This window comes from Camponotus floridanus, unplaced genomic scaffold, assembly GCF_003227725.1.
Source record: "Camponotus floridanus strain SB8 unplaced genomic scaffold, Cflo_v7.5 scaffold131, whole genome shotgun sequence".
Taxonomy (NCBI): Eukaryota; Metazoa; Arthropoda; class Insecta; order Hymenoptera; family Formicidae; genus Camponotus; species Camponotus floridanus.
In genome coordinates, this window is record NW_020229250.1 from 154,503 (window position 1) to 178,045 (window position 23,543).

The following is a 23,543-nucleotide window of genomic DNA, read 5'->3' on the forward strand; positions in this document are numbered from 1 at the left end:
CACGTCAGAGGGGCGAAAATCGAGACGTGCAGATTCACAGCTCTGGCAAAAGTTAATTTTCTCTGTGAACTTTTTATCCTAGCAATGTGAAAATAACTTTTGATCTCTCCATACAGTGCACAGTTTTGTTTTTTTCACACGCTGGTTATCCTCATAGCAAACATATTCTTGCGGATTATGCGAGACAGAAAGGGTGAGAGCAAGAAAAGAAGAGGAGAGGAATATATGAGAATTCTCTTTCAGTTTTAAGCCGATATACGCCGATAAACAAAGATTTGACCTTGTGATTTGTATCTTTTTCAGGAAAGAGGGAAAATTTAATTCTTTTTTTAATCGTAATAAAGATTTATATTGTTGAGAGGACTTATTTTAAAAGAAATATAAATCTTTAACTTGAAATTATCTTTTAATTCCTAGTAACAATATAATACTTAATAAACTATTGCATTCTGCGAATATTACTATTACAATATCTACTATTACAATATCAAATAAATTTCGCATTTAAGTTAAAATAAAAAACAAATAATTTAAATATTTAATAGATGCACATGATTATTATATATTATTTATGATTTATTGTTTATTTAATAATTGTTTTTAATTTTAGAGAATTTCTCTTTCTCTCTCTTTCCGTTTTCAAAAAATTTGTTATTAATCTTTTAGAAAAATTTTATATCTTACCTTTAAAATTCGCGTGAAATGTCTTCTCATGACGTAATTTTATTTGTCTCACCATTTAACTCAAGAATTCAATTAAATTTTTATTATTGTACTTTCATGTTTTTGTATACTAGCGGAAAAATTATTGAAATGTTTTCTATTATATTAAAGAAAATGTCGAAGTATCGATGCTTCGTTTCTAAGAAAAGATAGGTAACAAATTTCCCACAATTAAACAATATTTTTCTCAAATTTTTTCTAAAATGTTTAATATTGGCAAATGTTTTTATTTTATAGACATGTATAAATTAAAATATTTTATATAATAAAACATAAAATTATAAGTTAAAACTAATTATTACGAATAGAACGAATTATTAGTTATTAATTAGAATTTAAAAAATTCATATTTTTAAAAATAAGAACAACAAATTTTTTAATATAACTTGAAAATTATATAAATAGTTATAAATAGTTATAAATAGCAAGAACTTACAGAAAGATAACAAATTTTTTTTAGATAATCATTGTTTATTTTTTCTAATTTAAATATGTTGAAAAATTTTAATTTTATAAGATTAATATACTAAAAATTTTTGAAACAAGAGAATAAACATAGAGATTAAAAATGAATTACATTAGACTAAAAATAAATTTTAAGTATAATAAAAGTAAAATTAAATAAACCTGCCAATATCAAATCTTTCAGAGATAATTTGAAATATTAGTTAATTTTGGAAAATTTATCATTTACCTTTTTTCAGAAACAATTTATCAATATTTTGATACTTTTTTTTAAAATCACAAATCGAAATTAATAAAAATATTTATTATTATAGAACCGAAGTTTCAAGATATCGTTCAAAAGTCCTAAGCATTGCATAACACATCTTGAACGCAAACACGATATACTACACCTCCATATTTATATACGCGCGAACGAGTGCGAACAATATGGAGTTTCATGGGGTAGAGAGCACACGGTGTGCCACGATGCGTAGTATTGTCGCTGAGGTAGGGACAGATCGATAGCATAAGGGGTCCTCCAGACCTTATGGTGCCTCCTCCTCCTCTTCCTCCTCTTCCCTTTCCTTCTCTTCTCTCTCATTTCTCTCTCTATATTTCTCTCCGCTTTATTTAGGCCGGCAAAATTAACGCGCGTTTTGCATTACGTGCTTTTCACAGAAGGATGAAGAGCCTTCTTAAAGAAGCAGAAGGAGAATAAAAGAACGTCTTCTTTTTATTAGCATACTATATTTTAGTTTATAAACGATTTTATAGACAATTTTGTCTCTGTAAATTCTCTTTTCAGATTTTCTAACAATTGCTCGGATTTATTTAAACGAAAGAATTGAAGTTGAAAAGTCATAAGTTTGTGCAGCGAGCATATAGCATTGTTTAAACATATAGCATTGCAAAAATTGATGTCAGATATATAAAAATAGAAAAAAGAGAGCGAGAGAGAGAGAGAAAAAGAAAGAGTATGTCCTCCTTAACATCTACCCTTTATTTCTTTCAACACATGATACTTTATTTTGCTAACATATTCAAGAGCGTCGGAAAATATTTAATCTCTTGTTATAAGATATTTTATTACAAAGAACAGCAATATTAATTTTTCCGTATACAAAGAGCGAGTTATCGAGATAAAGCTTTCAATTCTCACAGCTCGTCTATTTTAATATTCATTAAGCTACGGAACAAGTCGTGAGAATTTATATGTAAGAATTGCTGTAAAACTTGTTAATAATGATTAAAATAATGATTAAAAAAAGATTTTTACTAATAATTTTTAATATATTTTCTTTTCTCTGCAAAAACTTTATGTATTATAATATTTGTATAAACATGTTATAAAAACGCGTAATAACTGTCTCAACTATCATAGTAGTCTTATTTAAGCATATTGTATATATTTTAAAAATTACAATTACAAATTAATAAGTTATTTTAAAAATATCATAAAAATTCTATTAAAATAATTCATATATTGCACGATTCATATATTGCACAATCCATATAACTGGTATTTTCGATTTCGCGAGAATGAGAAATGAAGCTGGGGGAACTAGTCGGATGTAATGATTAAAGCGATACTTCCGGTGGTCGTTATCGAGCTGCGAAGATAACATCACGGTTTTCGATCACTGTCACAAGGCAAACGAGTACGTATTAGAGGAGCAAACTGTACTGATACATCGGAGGGTCACGACAAATCCTATTTCTATTCTCAATTCTCTCTCTCACTCATTTCTCTTTCTCTTTCCTGTAGTAACATTGCTAATTAGATGCATGATTACATCGACCTGCAATAGACAAAGAATAATTAGCACGAAAGGGAAATGACTCTGTCTGGAAGTGATAAGACATTGGAAATGATAAAGAACTTTTAGAGAATTAAATGTGGAAGATTTCAGTGAAACGTAATTTAACTAAATTTATTAATTTGCTACAGAGAAAAATACAGGACGAAATTTTAGGAATAGAAATACTAGGATAGAAAGATAGATACTTTTCTTTTTTAAGTATGATTATTTTCATTATTGAAATATGACATTATATAAATTTCATAATTAAATACTTGCGCAAGAAAATTTAATTGAATTCCGCGTTTCAAATATAATTGAAATAAACGTGTAATTATATTTTATCAAATAGAGAATTTTGATTGGAATAAATATTACAAAACTAAAATAAATGTTATAATGATAATACTAAGTGTATATGTGTGTGTGTGTGTGTGTGTGTGTGTGTGTGTGTGTGTGTGTGTGTGTGTGTGTGTGTGTGTGTGTATTTTATATATATATATATAATCTCTAATTTATTTTAAAATTTAAAAAATATTTTACATTTTTTTTACATTAATAAATATCTATTTTGCGTCTAAAAAACCTCTCTATTCTTTCGTAATTTAAAATTATAGTAAGATTTTCTCTCAATAAAATATATAAGAAAACTATTTTACAAAAAATAAAGAAATTTCCCTCTTTGAATACAAATTTAATTACAGAATAAAAATTTGTATTTTTAAACAACATTTTAATACATGAGCGAAAATTGAAATTTTCAATTGTGTATTTTTGAAGTTTGAAGATCGTAGAATACTGTATCAACCATAATAGCGAACGGATGCGAGAACAATCGTAATCGTGGATGATCCGGAACTATACGTGAGTACCGTATGTCCATTTGTCGCGCATTAACGGTGTTTATGCTCTCAGCCAGCAGGGACAATTCGCGTGCATCGTTAATCACGATGAATTCGTTGTGATTAATCATGCTTTTCGCCCGATTAGCTTTCCTCCCACTTCCTATCGACTTTTCCCTCTGGCTTTCCTCAATTTCTTCCCTCTTCTCTGATTTTCGTTCCATGATAATATCGGAAACTTATTCGCGTAATTTACAAGAATAAATACTAAAAAAACTACGTTGAATTTCGCAATCAAAAGAAAATTATATATACATATACATATACATACATACGTACATATAAATGTACTATTTAAATTTTTTATCCACGAGCTAATCTCTTTTTATTTGCGTATACAATATTTATTTATTCTAATTAAATTTCGATTTAAAGAAACTTTTTTACTTTAAAATTCTTTTAAATGTTCTTTTATCAATTAAGAAATGAAATTTAATTTAAAGAGAAAAATTTGCATATAATTATATTTGCCCAATTTAAAAAAATATTTGCTTTACGCACACATATAGTAATGCACAATAATAATGACTTTTTCGCATAAGTTTTCTTAATTTTTCTGAAATTTATATATATTGTAAATATAATAACTCCGTATTTGTGGATGATGAAAGAGGATAAAAAAGGAAAATTTTCTCTCAACAACCAAGGAGGAAAATAGCTTTAGCGGCTCGCGTACACATGCTGGGAAAAACGTCAGCGGGAAACGGGGGTGGATCTTGAAAGAGAGATCCAAGGATGGAAAGAGCGGGCAGAGTAGAGAACTACCGTTACCCTCCCTCCGACCGGATATGTCATTTGGTACCTGGGTCACGTACCTCTTCGTATTGACAGGCCAACCAGCAGCCAACCAGGAGGCCTCCATCCCGCTGCTTCTCGTCACTACGCGCAATTCTCGGTCCAAGATATCGGCATCCTGAAACAATCGCGAAAATTCTTCGAAAAACTATTTACTAATCGAAAATACTGAATCTCGAAATAAGTAGCAATGAAAGAGAACAAAAAAAATAATATTATTTATTTTATTTTAAGAAAATATTTATTTCTTTCATAATTTTATAATTAAATATAAGTATAATTAAATGTCTATAAAACAGTATTGATAATAATATGATAATGTACTCGTAAAAACATATATGTTTATTTCTGAAGACAGAATTAATTAATTTGATTTTACATCTGATTTCGTTAATCTTTGTGAATATTATTTTTAATTACATATTATATAACAATTAGAAAATAACAACCTTTATTAATAACTATTCTATGTATTATTGTTGTTCCAGCATATAGGGTGTCCCGCAGTGATGGTACAGCGATGAGCCTGCAGGCCCAGGCTCCAACCCAGCGATCTGCGAGGTACTCCCCTCAGGAGACCGTTAAGGTAAGTCTTTATCGAGTTCTTTATTAGTAATTATCTAGACATTAAAGACAAAATAAATAATGACAAACTCATTATATTTAAAAATAATATTTAAATATTTTATAAGAATTACAATATATTTCCTTCAAAATTTCTTAAATGTTATATAATTCTCTCGAAATGTATATTATTCTATTATCTTATAATTTTTGTGGTAAAAATTCCTGTTGCATTTATAATATTTGCAAAAGCTTTTCTCATGAAAGACATTAAAAATTTTATTAAAATTATTTAAAATTTTTTACATAAAATTCTACGTAATGCAACAACACAAGCAAAATTTTTCTTTTTTTCGTCGGACGATAATTAACAGCGGAATTCGCTTTCGCGGTGATATCATCGTAGTCGCGTTGGCCATGTTATGCGTGGTCCGTTTGCCATCCATGTCGAGATTAATCCCTCACGGCTGACTGTACACAACTTGTTTCACTTCACATTCACATCATAAACAGAGAAAAAACGAAATAGAATAAAATAAAAACTATCTTCAATGTCTTAAGGGAATAATTGAGATGAAAGTATATGAGATTGAAAAGAGGGATAAAGAGAATAATTAATGATATATTAATTGATTAAATGAAATTAATGTAATAATCCAAGTAATAATTACTAGGGAAAATTCTCAATTTCCAAGAATTTAATAAATTCAAAGATTGAGTAGCTTACATATTAAATAATAAAAATTAAATAGCTCATAAAAATAAGAACGAAGAGATTAGTATATGTTGTACAATAATGATTACACATTTAGAAATTATTAATAATTTTAGGAATAAACGAATGCTTTTTATATAAATATACACACGTATGTTATATTTACAAAGAGAGCGAAGCAGATGCAAATCGCATAATTTTGCACGTAGATATTCGCACATATTGCTATTTCTTAATAAATATTTCTCGTTTTACGCATAAGTTTGTCATTCTCTATCGGCTTGTGAATGTATAATGTTTTTGTTCATTATTGCTGCATTTCTTTAATCTCTTTTTCTAATGCTATTCTAATAAATAAATCTTGTAAATACAGAATTTTTGACAAGAAATATTTGCTAAAAATCATCTTTGTGGTGATAAATTCAAAAAATTTGTATCTCGATGAGAATTAAATTATCGTTGTTAAATTTATGCTTATCAGAAAATAATAGAGATATGTTAAAAATAGAATTTATGTGTGTTTTTTATTAAGAACACATACACATATAATGGCTTTAAAAAGAATTGCTGGTGCATCTCTTTTTTCTTCTTTTTTTTATCTTAAAAGAGATTATAAAATTAATCGTAAAAAAGATAAACATAAATTGTAGTAAATTATGAGATAAATTAAGAATATATTTAGTAATGTTTATCTTTATTTTTAACAAATAGATTTATATTTGAAATATATGTAATTGATTTGCTAAATTATCAATATTTGAAATATAAGTGAATAGTGCTAATATAAAATATTGATTTTTATTTATATTATTTTTGTAAATCTTGAGATAAGTTTTAAAAAGAATAAAAATATTACACTTATAACAAACATTTTTTTAATAATTAAATAATTATGATTATTGCGGCCATTATCGGTTACTTTAACTTCCTGTATTTTTTAACCCTTTTCGGTCAGATTTACTGAAAAAGAAAAGTTGCGAGGGATCGAAAATTTGAAGATTCGTAAGAAACATAGCAGGGCGGTAAGATTTTGCAGGCGTAAGCCAATTTAGCGCGTGCTAACCTTCTCTTCTCCGTTCTTTCATCTCTCCTTTTAAAGTCAATTTACATCATCCACTTTTAAAAATTATTTCATCATTTTTTTATTATGAAATCATTTATTATCAAATATTTTTTTCATTGAGATTTAAGAGAAATTGAATTATTTAATATAATATTTAATATACATATATATAATGTATGTATGTGTATGTGTATGTATTATACTATAATTATATTTGATGTGTAATATTTAATATGTAATTCATCACTAACATGATTTGAAAACGTTTTTTAATTTAAATTTTTGAATTAACTTAGAATGTTAATTAGTTTTTATGTAAATTATCTTAATAAAAATAATTCTGCTTATATCTCATATCATATATCTATAAAAACTTGATTATTATATTTACATATTAATTCAGTAATAAATTGAAATAATTAATAATTTCTCTTGAATAATTAAATGTATTTTTATTTTATTATTATATTCATTTAATTTTTTTAATTTGTACAATTTATTCAGAATAATAGAAACGAATTGTACAAAATGGGCTTAATTTCATGTATCATTGAAGCGCGCGTCGGGTTAGGCGTTGTATCTTTAATTATTCGCGTAGTCGAGGGACGAAGAAGGACTCGAGGGATACTGCGAGAGTCACCGAGAGAGCTGCAAAATGCTATCATCTCGTTTTCATGGTTGGGGCGTGGTTCTCTTTCCTCCTGGCCATCCAAAATCCCTTCTTTCTTTTGCTCCGTTTTTGAACATCTATAGATCTAGAATACAAGGAACATCCTAGTCATATTAATATTATAAATATGACTAATGTTCGAAGTTTTTTGCAATATTTTTGTGTTTTTTAACTAAAGTCAAAGATTTTTATGGTATTAAAGTTTTTTTTTGAAAATTTAAAAAGCTGTTAATATTTACAAAAATTAAAACATGAAAATTGAAAAATAAAATGTAAATACACAGATAAACATACATTAAAGCTATAAAATATTAATTATCTAAAAATTAGATAATAAAATAATTAAAATCTTTTAGAAGGGAAAAATTATCACATCTTTTCATTCTCAGTAACTTTGAATTATAGAAAAATGTCTTTGGTTTAAAATTTCTTATTGTCGGAAATAACATTAAAATATACCTGATGTACATGTCTTTAATTCTTTTACGTGCGTAGGAATTTGTGTCGTAAAAGATTTTAGTTTCGGAACAGGAAGCCACCCCTTAGAATTGGGCGGGTGTCAACGCGGAAGTTATTGCGGGAGGACAGAGGGAGTTGGAAAGCAGTCGACTCGAGGGTCGGTACTCGCACGAGAATATCCCCCGGGCATATTCTCGCTCGCGCGACCAGGCATCGATTAGCCATTTGAGGATCGAGTCCGTATCATTCTTCCTCCTGTATACCACGATATATCGCGACTTTCTCTCTGTCTTTCTCGCAACATATTGCGCTCGACCGGAGGGTGGTTATCGCCGATATCGCGTAAAATGAGTCTCGAGATATCGTGTGAGGCTTGAGCCTTTTCTTTTTTTTACGTGTATTAGATCGCCAAGATCATTTTGTTTTATTACTTTAATCCATGGTTTTATATATTTCTGAAATTGGTAGATTTAAAAATAAAAAATATATACGTATATGTGTGTGTGTGTGTGTGTGTGTGTGAAAGATTAAATATACAAATCATTAAAAAATATTTTAAAATTTCTTAAATATAAATATAATATATGAATAATATATAACTACGATTTTTTAATTTTAATAATTATTTTATGGTTCTATTTTTTAATAATGTTTTAACAAATATTAAATAAGTAACATTAAAAATACATTAATTACAATTGAAAAATTAAAAAAATGTTTATAAAAGAAATTTTTTTAATTATTAATAAATACATACTATGGACATACTTTTCACATGGTATTTATAAGCTCAAAATTCCGCAAGACCAACCTTTGCGGTTGATTTGGCAAGTTTTAACGGCGAAAGTCGCGGTCGTTGAGGGACATCGACCGACGTTGGTTACCACCTATCCTTTAGAATTATTAATTAGATGTGAGAGGAGCTAATTTATTTCTCTTGCTATTCCCGGAGATTGCAAGTCCGCTAATACATCTTCATAAATTTCCCGATGAAATGAGGTGATTTTAATGACATTTATATTAATGTTAATAATATAAATAATAACGACGAACTGTAGTATTATATTAATATTATATACTTATCTCACGATAAACATACTTATACAATTTTTTAATATCAGAGTTTTATATTAAATAGAATCAAAAAATTGATAATTTTAATGGTAAAGAAAATGTCATACAAATTCTCTTGATTAATCTTCGATTCTAATATATCGAAAATTTTTAGAAAATATAATGTTACAGTACATAAATATTAATGCATATTTTATATGTGATATTTCTCTTTTTGATATTTATAGAAAAGGCAATATCGAATTATCGAAGCATAAACATAATTACAATAACATAATTACGAACAAACTAGGTTATAATTGCGATACTTAGGTTTATTTCACATTTTCTCGAAATGTTTATAATTTCGCGACAAATCTCTTAGAAAATTACAAAAGCTACGCTACTTTATGTATACCAATGCACGCAGGGATACATTAAGACCCGTAAATTCGCGCTCAAGATAAGAGGCAATCTTGGAGTTTTTCGCAGCCAAATTTTCTGCACCCTTGGCCACGTGGCACACGATAAGCCTTTAATCGAAGATTAATATTATCAGGATTCAGGTCGTAGAGGAACCCTCTGTGTTGTCACGCATTGCGATTAAGGACCTTACGTGCCGTAGGCTACTTTCTCTCTCTGTTTATTTCTCTTACTCTTCCATTCTTACTTCTATATTTAAAGGAATATCTTAAATCCACAATATGAAAATATAATCGTCGCTTTTGAATCGCGACTCCCTTTGCTGCGAAGAAAAACGATAAATTATAAACTTCCGGTTGCAGTCGATTAAAGGATGATCGTAAATCAATAGACTATTGATTATCTTGACGATAAAAAAAAGCTTGCATCCTGAATAAAATGCTAATTTCCTATTGTTATTACAAATCCGTCATAAATCGTTAACAAAATCGCTTTATTAATACACATATTTGTAGTCTTTGTTGACGCTCATTTTCATTTTTAATTTAAATGCGATATGAATTAAGATGTCCAATTTTTCTGCGAGTTTTGATGAAAGAAATGAAAAAATATCGATTAAAGATACATTGAGAAATCTAAAATAATTTTAAAATGCACTTTATAATTTTCTTTATGCAAAATCAAATGGTATTAGATAATTATAGAATACTTTCATTGCATTAATTATAGCACAATATTTTGAAGGATTTTTATAGCACAATCTTTTGGAGGATTTTTAACTGAATTTATAGTCAATTTTTATCAGTAAAGATATTTTCATTTTGATACCTTAATGACCATTATTACTTGCACTTATGTTCGTGACGGCATACATGAGGCAGAAAAAATCATACACTTGCATTGTTGGCTATTTGGTAATGATAAGCTGTATAAATATGTGTAGACATTTTGTTCGTCAAATATGTATAAGCAACTTGAATTGTACATACATCTTTGTAATCCGAGCAATCACATTTAGATCCCCAAAAAATTATATTATATTATAATATATTAATAGATTGTCTCGATAGATTATCTTGCAGAAAACGGCTTGCGAATACGTATGATGACGTGCATGTAACCCCAAGAAAGTTTTTGTCCTTTAACCCTGCAACCTCTAAGAATTGAGAATCGATACCATCGCCACCCGGTGCTGTGGCGGAGTTTCTGCAACTTTGCTTCGAGGGGGTTGGAAAGCGAGGGGGCTGTAGGAGACGTTCAAAGCCTCCAGAATTCAAGGGTTTCACAATATTTATGTGACAGCAGCTGTAGGCGCTCCAGCCCCCTGGTTCAGGCTGTTTCAAGGCACGGCCTATTTCAAGTTCTAAGCTTCTTCAAGGCTAGATATCGCGATGAGCACGAAGTACGACAGCAATCTGAGAAATATCACTTGTACGATGCAAAAAATTGAACGGAATCCAAGTTCTATTCTAAAGATTCGCAAAAAGTGATTCCATTTATATTTATATTTTTTTATTCATCTTTAATCGGCCAAATGAAATAAATTTTAATCAAGATTATTTAAAGATTGATTATAACTTATAAAAATGGCAAATATTATGGCGATTTAATTATCTTTCATATTTTATGTTTCAGATTTTATATTTTTTAATTTCATCTATATATTTATAGATATTATAATTATTTAATTATATATCATGTGTTCGTATCATAGGTTGTAGCTGTATATTTAAATGAAAAATTGCTTTAAAAAAACTCATCTTTTTTATAAATTAATATCATATCTCTCTGCAAGTTATAATTTAAATGCACAATTAAATATATCGATATATTTAATATTATTTTAATATTTTCTTATATATCGTTAGTAATTTATTTAGTATTAAAATAGTATATGCGCGGAGATACCCTATATATTCCAATTAAAGTAAAAATATAACGGGACCGTAGTGACCAAACTTTGCACTTTATTTTCATGTGATAATATGAATTTTAGTTGTCCCAAGATGATTAATTTAAACTTGTCTTTTAATTTTTTGCTCTAGAAAAAAGAAAAATATTTATTTATTTAAAAAATTTATTTTTGTCACACATTAATTTTAATTGTGTTACGGCTAATAGCTTTTGCCTAGATATTAGATATTTTTTTTAATAATTACATACACATATACATGTGTGTATGTATACGTGTATATAAAATTAAGTTACTAAACGATTTTTTTAAATAAACATGAGATATAATAAAATTGGGATTTAAAATATATATAGCTTATGAACAGTAAAAAAAATATATTGATTTTTTCATAGTTTTTATTTTTTTATTTGAAGAAGGAAAAAAGAGAAAATATGCCAATTTTTATTTTTCTATTTGAAGAAAACTTTCATTTTTTTATTCGAAAAAAGAGAAAAAAAGAGAATTTACTAATGATATTTTTTATATAATTAATTTATATAATTATATTTTTTCTTTAGCTATATCTTTTTTCCATCATGCGAGATTAAATTTTCTCTTACTAGCATCTCAGCTTATATGTACATAGTTTAAAGTATGTATTAAGATAGAAAAGGCAAACAGTTTCGATAATCCACGCACGAATCTGCCCACTTGAGGATTAAATTATCATTTTGAGAGATCCAGACGCTATTATGCGACAGAATATAAATGCAAATTAATAATAATACGAGTTACAAGTTGTAATTTTACAATTTGATATCCAATGCGTACGCTGAGAAAATCTAAGATTTCATTAGCGTGCGATTTAATTAAAAAATTTTCTTGTTCTCGATTAAGTAAATAAAAATTTCTATTAATATATTCGCATGACTTGCATCTCCACAATATTTGATATATTTTAATTCGCTAGACAGATTAAAGAGCAGATTAAGAAAAAGTAGTTAATAATGCGTTAGAACGCATGTGCGACTGTAATATCTATCTTTGTCGTAAATGTTTAGAATATATTTAATAGAAAATTATTAAAATTAAAATTATTTTTCTTTCATTCTACACATATCGTGAATTAAAAAACATTACATTTGCCCACGATTAAAGAGACGTTTTTAAAATATTGCAGATAATTTTAATCTTTGTAAAGTTTTAAAAATCAAAAGTACCTTTCCCTTAACGTTTACGCTAAATTCTACTTTAAAAAATAAGATAATTATTATTTGTTGCGTTTCACAAAATTCTTTCTGTCTTTTAATGATACTTTACTAAAATTAAAATAGTCGAATCATTTCTAATATGATAAAATTAAATTGATCAAATTCTAAATTGATATGATCAACATTCGTGCTTATGTTAATGACTGCATATGTGTCATTACCCTCCAAGTGGCTAGATCGAGACATATTTGAAATGATTGATTGCTTTCGGTATGAACGCATCGTCATTATCGTCCATAATAATCTCAAGAGATTTGTTAGAAAAAACTTTATATAAATGTACTACCTACTTATTAAACAAACAATAAATTTTGTTTATGAGAAGCAACGCTCTTGCCATAATTATTTAACATTATATTTTTAATAATATTAATATTAAATCCACTTTAATTTTTCATTCCGGTGTAGGCATAACTATTAATTTAATTATAAATAAACTAATATCTCTATTTCTCTAAAGAAATTTATAATATAATATTAATTTAAAAATTTATATTTTTTCCAATATTAATTGAGATCATGTAAAATAATATACCTAATATATATCAGACCAAAAAGTATTTGTGAAAAAAAATAATAATCGATAAATTCTCGCAATAAAAGGATCGAAACGGGACTCGCGTGTTCAAGAGGCTGAAGGGTTCACATTATTATCATCGATCGCGGATACACGGTTATGCGTTATCGAATCCTGACTCGTGCGCGCGATACATAACCGGTGACATGCAAAAACCAGTCTGCATGCAAGCAGTCGTGAAAACATGCGTGATACTATGTGACGTAAGAAGGGCCTGGAGACATAAAAGTGAAGAAATGAGGAATTAAATATTCGTCGGTAGATAAACATGCAATCGAGATTAATCGAGTTTCTTTTACTTTGTGGCAGCGTTGACATACGTTCATTTCCATCTGTCAACATGTTCTGTTCAAAAATTTATTTTTTTCTTTTACGAAAAACTACGCGTTTTTTCCGTAAAGATAAAAGCGTATATTGTAAAAATTTAAATTAATTAATAATATTAGAAAAAATAAATTTTAATTATTATTATCCATCAGGCATTTAAATTAATTAATTAACATTAAAAGTTGAAAATTTTATGTAAATTCTCCAATTCAATTAAAGCGTAAAGTAGATTAACAAATTGGGACATAATATTAATTTTTAGTGTGATAAGTCATAGAAATTAATTTAACTGTAATTACTTGAATTATACGATATTTGATAATCTTAATAAGGTAAAATTCTCAAGTTCACCTTAATTAATTTTGTCATTTATTTGATCAGTTGGAAATATTAGACATGACAACGAAATTGAAGACATAACTCGATAAAAGTCGCGCGCAGGAATATTCTATTATTCTGCTATAATACCTATATCGTTTCATAGAAACTGCAAGCAAGAACTCTCGCTATACTAGTTTGATAAACTACTGCATTGATTTGAATTAATTATGTTGACAAATCAAAACATTTCCGAATATATTTCAGAAATTATCCTAATTGTCCTAAAATTAAAATATGTTGTGTAGAAGGAAGGAAAAATTATACATTAAATTCCAGTTGATATATATATATATATATATATATATATATATATATATATATAAAATTTGTATACTAAGTATATATTCTTATTTTAATATAAAATATTAATTTTTAATTCATTATTTAAAAATATATCTTTTTATTTATTATATAATAAAATAAACAGCACAAATATAAAATAAATTTTAATCTTTTATATAATATTTTATAAAAGCTTTCCAGATTTAAATGTATTGAAGGGAGTAAAAGAAATAGATTTTTTTTGTTGATGACGGAAAATGAAACCGACAGAGAATGCAACTAGGAAAGCATCCCCTTGAAACTTTAAAGTCAACTTTCGCTTTTCCACCGTTGATTCACTCCCTCGCGCTCCGTTTTTAGTTTCCCTCTCTACGATCTCTAGAAGTCAAGGTAATGCTCGGCCGCAATAAACGCGGCTTTTGGACAAAAGTTTCGCCGGTGCGGGATGCGCATGATCTAACGGCCACGTGGGAAAATTCACCCCCACAAACGTGAGAACGTGGTTGGGGATTGCAATCGTTTCCCGCCGCCGCCACCATACCAAAGAGGTCCGTTTCCGCTTTTCGATAACAAACGTTGTTGTTGCGTCGCGAATCGTTTCCGTTTGATCTCCTCGAGCACCTCACCTACACTCTTTGAAAAAAAGATATTTTTGCAATTTTTTTATAACTGTATATTCTTTGAGGAAGATATATTTTTGAGAAAATTTAAAACTTTATTCGCAACTTTTGTAAATTATTTGGATTTTATTTGGATATACATTCGCGAGCACGTTTTTTTCTTCAGCCAGAATTACATAGATCATATGTTGAATGCCAACGCAATATTTTGGACATTGAAAAAAAATGAATATACAATTCATAATCAGAAATTATAAAGATAATCTCTTTCTATCTGTCTCTATAAAAAAATGTGCAGTACAAATAATATTATTAATAATATAACAATTTAAAAATTTAGAAAATTATACAAATTTTATAGATATATACATATATATAAATACATATATACATATATACATATATATAAATACATATATATAAATTTTATAGATATATACATATATATAAAATTCAGATATTTTTTAATGCGATCTTGACTGTCGATATTAAAAATATAAGAAAAAACATAATTTATTATCATAATGTAAATAATAAAAGAGAGAGCTAAAAAGATTAATCAATTTAAAATATATAGATAAATAAAGTATGATAAAATATCTACAAAAAATATTATTGCAGAATAAAATTAAAAATTTTTTTATTTAAAATTAAATATAACGTATAACTTTTTAATATACAGTTGTCCATGAAAAAGTAATTTTTTATATAAAAATTTATTAGAATTATTCAGAAATTTTGCTGATCCAAATTGTTGTTGACATTATAAGAATATCCGTGAGCTTACAATTACTACAATCATATCGGCACGAAACTGAATAAATTTGATTCTCTTGAAATATTGAATGCGTTTAATAATTTCAAATTATAAATATATTTTTTTATTAAAAATAATTTTTTTTGTATAAATATAAAATTTCTTTTCTTTTTTTAATTATAAAATTACTATGAAATACATATAAAGTTATTTATATAATTATAAGAGGAAAGATTATGTGTAATCAAAACGCACGTATATATATAAATTATTATAATTATAGTCATTATTATTTACGAACGTCGCTACGAAAATACTTGCAAAATTATCAAATGGTAATATCAGAAGAACGCAATACAGAAAAAACGACAATATCTTTCTTTTTCATTTTTTTTCTTTTTTTTGGAAAGCCGCAGGTAGTTCGCAAGAAGGGTGCTGGACAAAAGTTTCTCGACGACTAAAATTAATGGCAAATCCATAGTCGAGTACTAGCTTGGTTTCCACCCTCGCCAGTCTCCACAATATGCCTCTGAGGCTCCATCTCTCGGGGTTGCAACCCCGATTGCTTTGATCCACGGTTGTTACGTTGATTTCTTACAAACACGTTTTTGTTCTGAAATATACTCTAATTCACTTTTGTAAACTTTAAATCATTAAATGTAAATATTTACGATAACTCTAGACAAAACAATATATCTTACAACACATATTTTTATTTTAAGAATTTGAAATTCTCTTTACAAAAAGATTGGAAGATTTTTATAAATTAGATGCTTGTGTTTTTCTTTCAATTCTCTTTATATATATTCTCTTTATAATTATCTTTTATAAATAGGAATATTACACTTAAAGTTATGTAATTTTATAAAAAGAAAAGTAAAGATAAATAAAATATAAAATTTTAAATAAGAATGTGTTAAATTATTAAAAGGAAAAGTAAATCTTTTTTTCTTTGAAAACACAAAACAAAATCTTTTATATTGAATAAAAATGTCATGTTAATGAAAATAATTCGACGTTATATATGTAGTATAGTATTTAGAGGTATATCATACAGAACTTCTCATATTATAGTTTCAGCTACTAAAGAATATGCTACAGTCGGTAAGAGTTTTATCTACGGATAATTATAGAGATATCTGTCGAAATTCGCTTGATATCAAACATAGGAAATTTTTTACAATTATATTAATCATGTCAATATTGAAGATAATTCTTCCGAAATATGGTGCGATTAATATTTCAAATTACAATTAATTATAAGTATATATATATATATATATATATATTTTTTTTAATTAATTGTAATATATATATATATATATATATATATATATATATATATATACATACATACATATATATATATATATATATATTTATTTATTTATTTATTATACATAATCTTTCCTTTTATAGTTATATAAGTAATTTTACATGTAAATATTTTATATGATGATAAAAGAAAAGAATCTTTTAATAAAAATGTATACATATAATTATAATTTGAAATTATTAATCGCGTTCAATATTTCGAAAAAATTAAATTTATTCACAAGTTTCGTACTGATGTGATTATACTAAGCTTACAGGTATTTTTATATAATTATTTACTATTATATAAAATTATATATTATAACGAAATGAGCGTGTTTGGATTAAAATGACTTGGATTAAAATGACTTGATTTTTATTAAAATAAATTATTTCTATTTTTAACAAACTAAACAAACTTTGTTTGCCAATAGTAAAAAAAGATCTCTTGCTTACTAATACTATTTTATATTCTTGAAAAGATTACATGCTTTTTATGATTTCTTCACTATTAGATCGAAATTAATCTAATTTGATCGATCTCAAACATGTAATATTGCGTACTTCTTGTGCATTTACAACAGATTGACTAAATTACGCGTGCAATCCGCAGTTTAATCCGATACACACGCAGGATTCAAAGTGCGTGCAATGGTGTGCAGGTTTAATCTTCGAATGCGCCACGAGAGGGGTAAGAGGGAAGGTAGGGTAAACCTATAACGGGATGTACCAGGATTATAAGTTGTAAGCCTTCCTGAATCGTAAAATCCCATTCGTTAGCAATGCGGGAGCTTGCGGTCGACTGGAAAGTGGATTCGGAATTTTGCTGGTTAGACAAGAGTTTTTCCAGTTACGGCATCAATTGATATACACATACATATATTCAGTCAATTTTACATTGCCATTCTTCGTGTGATATTCTGATAGGTTTTATAATTATGCCAGAGATTAAATTTAATAAAAAAAATTAGTTACCTTAACATAGAAAAATGTATTTCTTATAAAAAGAAAAGGAAATATATAGTTTCTATTTCCTTTATGAAAAAATTATTTTAATCTTTACCTAATGATACTTAGAATCAGTGATATTTGGGCATTGCCATGTGTGTGATTGGTTCGAGAGTTGTATTTATATTTTATTTAATAATTTTTTAATAATCACAAAACTAAATTTTTCTACTCTTTTATGAAAAAAATACTTGTTTTAAATAATTACTGTTATCAAAAAATAATATTATTTCTAATATTATTTCTAATATTATTTCTTAGATTATTAGATACAACAGATTTCTTAAATTACATCTAAAATAATTCCTTAAATTGTATCTAAAAAATAATTTTCTTAATTAAAATATGTTTATTTTTAGGAGGAAGCATTATATTTGCTCTCTTGCAGAAAGTATTTTAACTTATAGAATCATTAAATAACTATATCAAATTATTTTTTATATAATGATGTTGAAATTTCTATTATAATATCTAAATTTCTATTATATATATTTATTTGAGAATAGCGAGTAAATAATAGCGATTATCTTTGAAATTCGCAATTTCATTGATCCGTATAGGGAAGGAATTTATCATATCCCTTGTTGCCAACTAAAGCGATGAGATTTTATTCAAACGAGATGATAGTCGAATATAGGGACAGATATTTTTATTGTCACGGGAAATTATTGATAATGCGTCCACTTTTTTTATTTGCTCTTTTTATCCTATGATATTCTTCTTAAATGCATCCTCTAGATATATGCTTTAATGAGAAGTAATTACCAAAATTATACATTATAATATGAATTTAATAATAATTGTAACATAAAAAGTGCAGAAAATGATTGCGTCAGTTAATTAAAAAAATATAATATTATTAAAGAGTAATAAAAAAAATTAATTTTTATAATCTTTTAATGATTTGATATTGATATCAATTTGATTATGATATTAATATAGTTATTGACAAATTCTATCAAAAGTCAATTTTAAATTTTAAAACTAATTAATATAATTACAAATTTATAATTTTCAGTATGACATATATTTTGTAATGTTTAAATCTATAATCATTAATTTATGTTGAAAAATTTTAATAAGCGCGTAAATATTTTATTAAAGAATTATAAAAATATAAAGGAAAAAATATAAGGGAAAAAGAAAAGAATTTTACAGTTTTAAAATTATGATTATTCCATTTTGATTGTTTGCGAATTTTGTTGGATATAAGTGGCATTTCGTAACTATAAATATCTTAAGAGAGTTTGTCTCATGGAATTTCATGCAACCGCATTGGCAGGACACATTTGCAATATGGTGCGATCATATAAGCCCTGTAGCTAAATGTAATTGGTTTTCAGCTCCGCAGCTATGATATGCGTTTGGGGTTGTCGTAGATGCTAGGGGCCATCCTATATAGAATAGTAATACATACACATACACGCACTTTCGTACCTAGTCGGGGTGAGCTCAGTTTGTCTCAGGCACCCTTGGCAAGTGCATCTATTGTTCGAGTGCAAAAACCCGAAAATACGCTTATCGTCCGTGATGTGATTTCCTCTCGCGAATCTTATTTTTACGATTTTTTTTCTAAGAATGTACACAATGAAATAAAATAATTAATTAAATAATTAAACACATAATTCTTGAAAATATAGTTAATGTAAAGTACTATGATAAAAGAAAAAAAGTAGTGTAATTGATTCAAGAAAATAGTAATGTGAATAACTAATGTAAAAAATAATGCGAGAAATTTTTCTTAGTGAAAATGTGTGTAATAATATATTTTAATGAAAATTTATAAATATGTCAAAATATATATATATATATATATATATAAAATCGATATTGCGATCGCAATTGCACAAATTAATCGATGTCAGGGTTGAGGAAAAAATTAGATAATGGCATCGAAGCGAAGGACTTTTCACGTGGATTGGGACTCTCCCAGTCACGAAACCGGCACAGTAAAGCGACGTCCGGCGTCACTGAGTGCCTCTTTCTTGTCAACATCAAATAATCATTTCGAGAATGTTGAATATTACGAGCTTCGTGATTGCGTCGATGGTTGCGATCCGAGATATCTGAAATCGACACGATCAAAATCCGAGGATTCGAGCACGATTGAAGATGTTTACGAGAAAGAGAAAAGCGCCATTGTCAGAGATAGAGAAAACTGCTCGAAGTATTTTCATTCGAATTATCCTCGTGAAGGGAACATGCCGTACAGCTGGGATGGTGAGTTTGAAAAATTCAAAATGTCAGTGCGAGCGAAACGAATGTTGGTGAACGAGCAAGAATCCCCTCAAGAACACTCAAGAAATTTTGGAGTTGGAGAACAGAAGAAGAACTTTGTAGATGATTACTTCGAAAAAAATTGTAACTTTTACATCGAAGAAGAAATCAAAAACAAAGTTGATAAAAGATTTGAAAACGTCGAAGGGATTTGTTTGCACGATTTATTCAGCGAAGAAGTAAAAGTAGAAAAAGATTTCGACTTGAAGTTATATTGTGAATCGTTCAAGTGGAAATCGACTGTTAACCGAATGACTAAAATCCGTCGATCCGAATCTTTGAAATTCAGGAGTTTGATTCCCAGACCGATAGTAGTGAGATCTAGCACAACTCGTGGTTTAGTGAGTTCGAGTTCGGAGAGCTCAGGATTTGGTTCGCCATTATCGCCATTATCACCGCATCAGGACTCATCTAACAGTACGGACACTGCAAAGGACGTTATTAAGACTAGTGACAGTAAAAGTTCTGGTTTAGAATCGTTAGAGTCACCGAGCTCACCTTTATCGCCGGAAAGTCAAAAATATTCGGCTTTCTATCTTATTCAACAGCAACTAGAAAAATTACGAAACTGTCCTTGCGAGAAACGTCAAGCCGAGGTAATTTGCACAAATTTGAAATTTATTTAAGAAATAAAAAATTGAAAAAGAATATTGAACTTATTCAGTTTAAGCATATTTCTTAAATTTTGAGAAAAAATACAAGCTAATTATTAAGATGTAAATGTAAGTGAATAATTAAAGTATAATTTATTAATCAAATTAATGAGATTATCTTAGAATAATAATATTAAATTTAAAAAATTAAAACTGAATGTGTACATGTGTATTATTATAATTCATAAAAATATTGTAAAATATTTAAAAAAATAATAAGATATAAACAAAACAATTTGACAATATGAAAACAATAGTCTTTTGTCTTAATTTTGATAATAAATACTAATCTTAATTTTTAATTGCGTATAATTTTTTTATAATATTTATATTATACACTTAAAACTTTTTACAGTTTTTTTCTTAAACTTTCAAATTTTGTCAAGTGTTTTGCAATTGTATTTGGCAGCAATGCATTCTCGCAATGAAGTCCTCGATGAAAGAGCTATAAATCTTATGAGTCATGAGTTGCGTGGGGCGAGCAAGGAAAATCCCATGGGTGCGCGAGCACGTGGTGCGAAGGAATTACGTTCACCCTCACTTCGTACGCAGGCATGCGCCCATGGCGCCCTACGTACTACATACTACCTGCTACTCATTCATGAAAACGCCTACAACAAAATTCCATCATTTCCTGCATTTCTCCGCATGATTATTTGACTTTGCTTTCCATAAGCACACATGCGGCTATAATTAGAACTAATTTAAGAAAAATATTTTATTATTTATTTAGAATGAATTTGATATATGATTTGATATATGATGATAAATCATGAAGAGATATGATAAAGAAATATTTTTAAGGATATTTACACAATACTTTAAAAATTAATTTAAATATATTAAAGATATAAATATATTAATACATAACAATTTTTATTAATTTAAGATTGCTGTAAAACATACGAGAAAAGTTGCTTATAACTTTTGATTAATTATATAATTCAATGAGCATTGATATAAATATATGTCATAGGCTTTTTGCAAATTCGGTTTTTTTATGAAATGCTTAGGCTTTTTTATGAAACGTTAATCTATCTAAAATTTGTTACTTATGAAAAAATTAAGTTTTTTTATGAAAGAATTGATTTTACAATAAACTCGCAATATATATAAAAAGAACCTAGAATGATTTTTGTATTGAAAATAAAAATTTAAGATTAATGAATCCAATCTTATCCACATAAAAGCATACCTATCAAGTTTCTTTTCGTTCCGTCTGATGGCGATATGTATGCCAAAGATGTGATTTAAATATTATATTCTCACTAAAATACTAAACAATCAATAAACATTACAATCGAAATTAGGGTTTGATTAAAATCGATAATGAATCCAAATGAATTTTATAATCAACTCAGATTGTTATATAATTTATTAAAGGCAGACACACAATCTCTTATTATGTTATTATCTCCACAAAATATATAATCTCTCTTTATAATTATTTTTATATATTTATTTTTTTATCCTTATCAATGTAATCTTTTTATTTAATATTTTATTAATATTATCTTAATTAAATATTAATGCTTTTACCATTGCAGGAATTTTAAGAAACTTTTTTTAACATTACTATTTAGACTTAGAAAGAATTATGTATGGAAAAATTATTTCTGAAATATTGTAAACGTTTGACATTATCAATCTTATATTAAGATTTATAGCCTTCTAAGAACATTTTCACAACATATACGATATTGAAAACGATTCGCTGATCAGACTTTCTTGAAATTAATGACATTTAAAAAACATCAAACAAGCCTCAAAATAGTAGGGGGATCAACTTGATATAAAGAAAATAGGGAATCGCTTTTGTATCAATTTTTTCGAGAATGTATGGAATTTGACCGCTTATTCCACGTGGATCGTCACCCCTCTATACGCGATGTTTTTTTCTTCATTTTCGTTCTCTTAAATCTTTCTTCTCTTTTATAAATAGGTAATATCCCTTTATAAATACGTTTTTTTTTTAAATCTCTTTTCGATTATAATAAAAACATAGTCTCGTATAGAGTTGAATTAAAACGACATATGTATATGTTACAAATGCTTATATTCAAGCATAGATACTTATTTATTTTTATAATATGGAGCAAAAGCATTAATACCTTATTAAAAAAATCTCCTTACAAGAATTTCCGTTATATTTTATCGAACTGATCATGAATACGATATCTATAATCTATAATCGATATCTTGTCAAATGAGGCCTTAATCGTCTGGTCAACGTAATAGGATCGTGTTTGCTAATAACAGAAATAAATGTTATAAAAGGAAAGTTGCCCCGCTTTAATATTTTCGATAAAACATGCAAGTCGCATACATGCAGTTCTTATATACACATATAATATTTGAAATTAAATTATTCGCGAATTAAACATTATAAGTATAAAAATTAAAAAATAATATTTTGTGTATATGTTTGTGTGTGTATGATATTTTGTCTTATATTATAAATATAATATAGATTAGATTAATGTGTTATATGAAATTTATATTGAAAATTTTAATATAAAAAGTTTGAAATGATGCAATTTTTGTTCTTGCAATTACAAAATTCTTTTAT

At 27.2% G+C, this 23,543-nt stretch overlaps 1 protein-coding gene across 1 annotated transcript in view; it reads left to right on the forward strand.

Annotated features, from left to right (window-relative positions):
- Positions 1-23,543, forward strand: part of LOC105252560 (protein sickie) — a 161,887-nt gene that overhangs the window by 9,051 nt on the left and 129,293 nt on the right. Inside the window, exon 2 of the mRNA XM_020027934.2 lies at positions 5,155-5,252. Within this exon, the coding sequence (XP_019883493.1) occupies positions 5,187-5,252 (66 nt within the window). The 5' untranslated portion in view covers positions 5,155-5,186. The remainder of the gene's footprint in view (positions 1-5,154; positions 5,253-23,543) is intronic.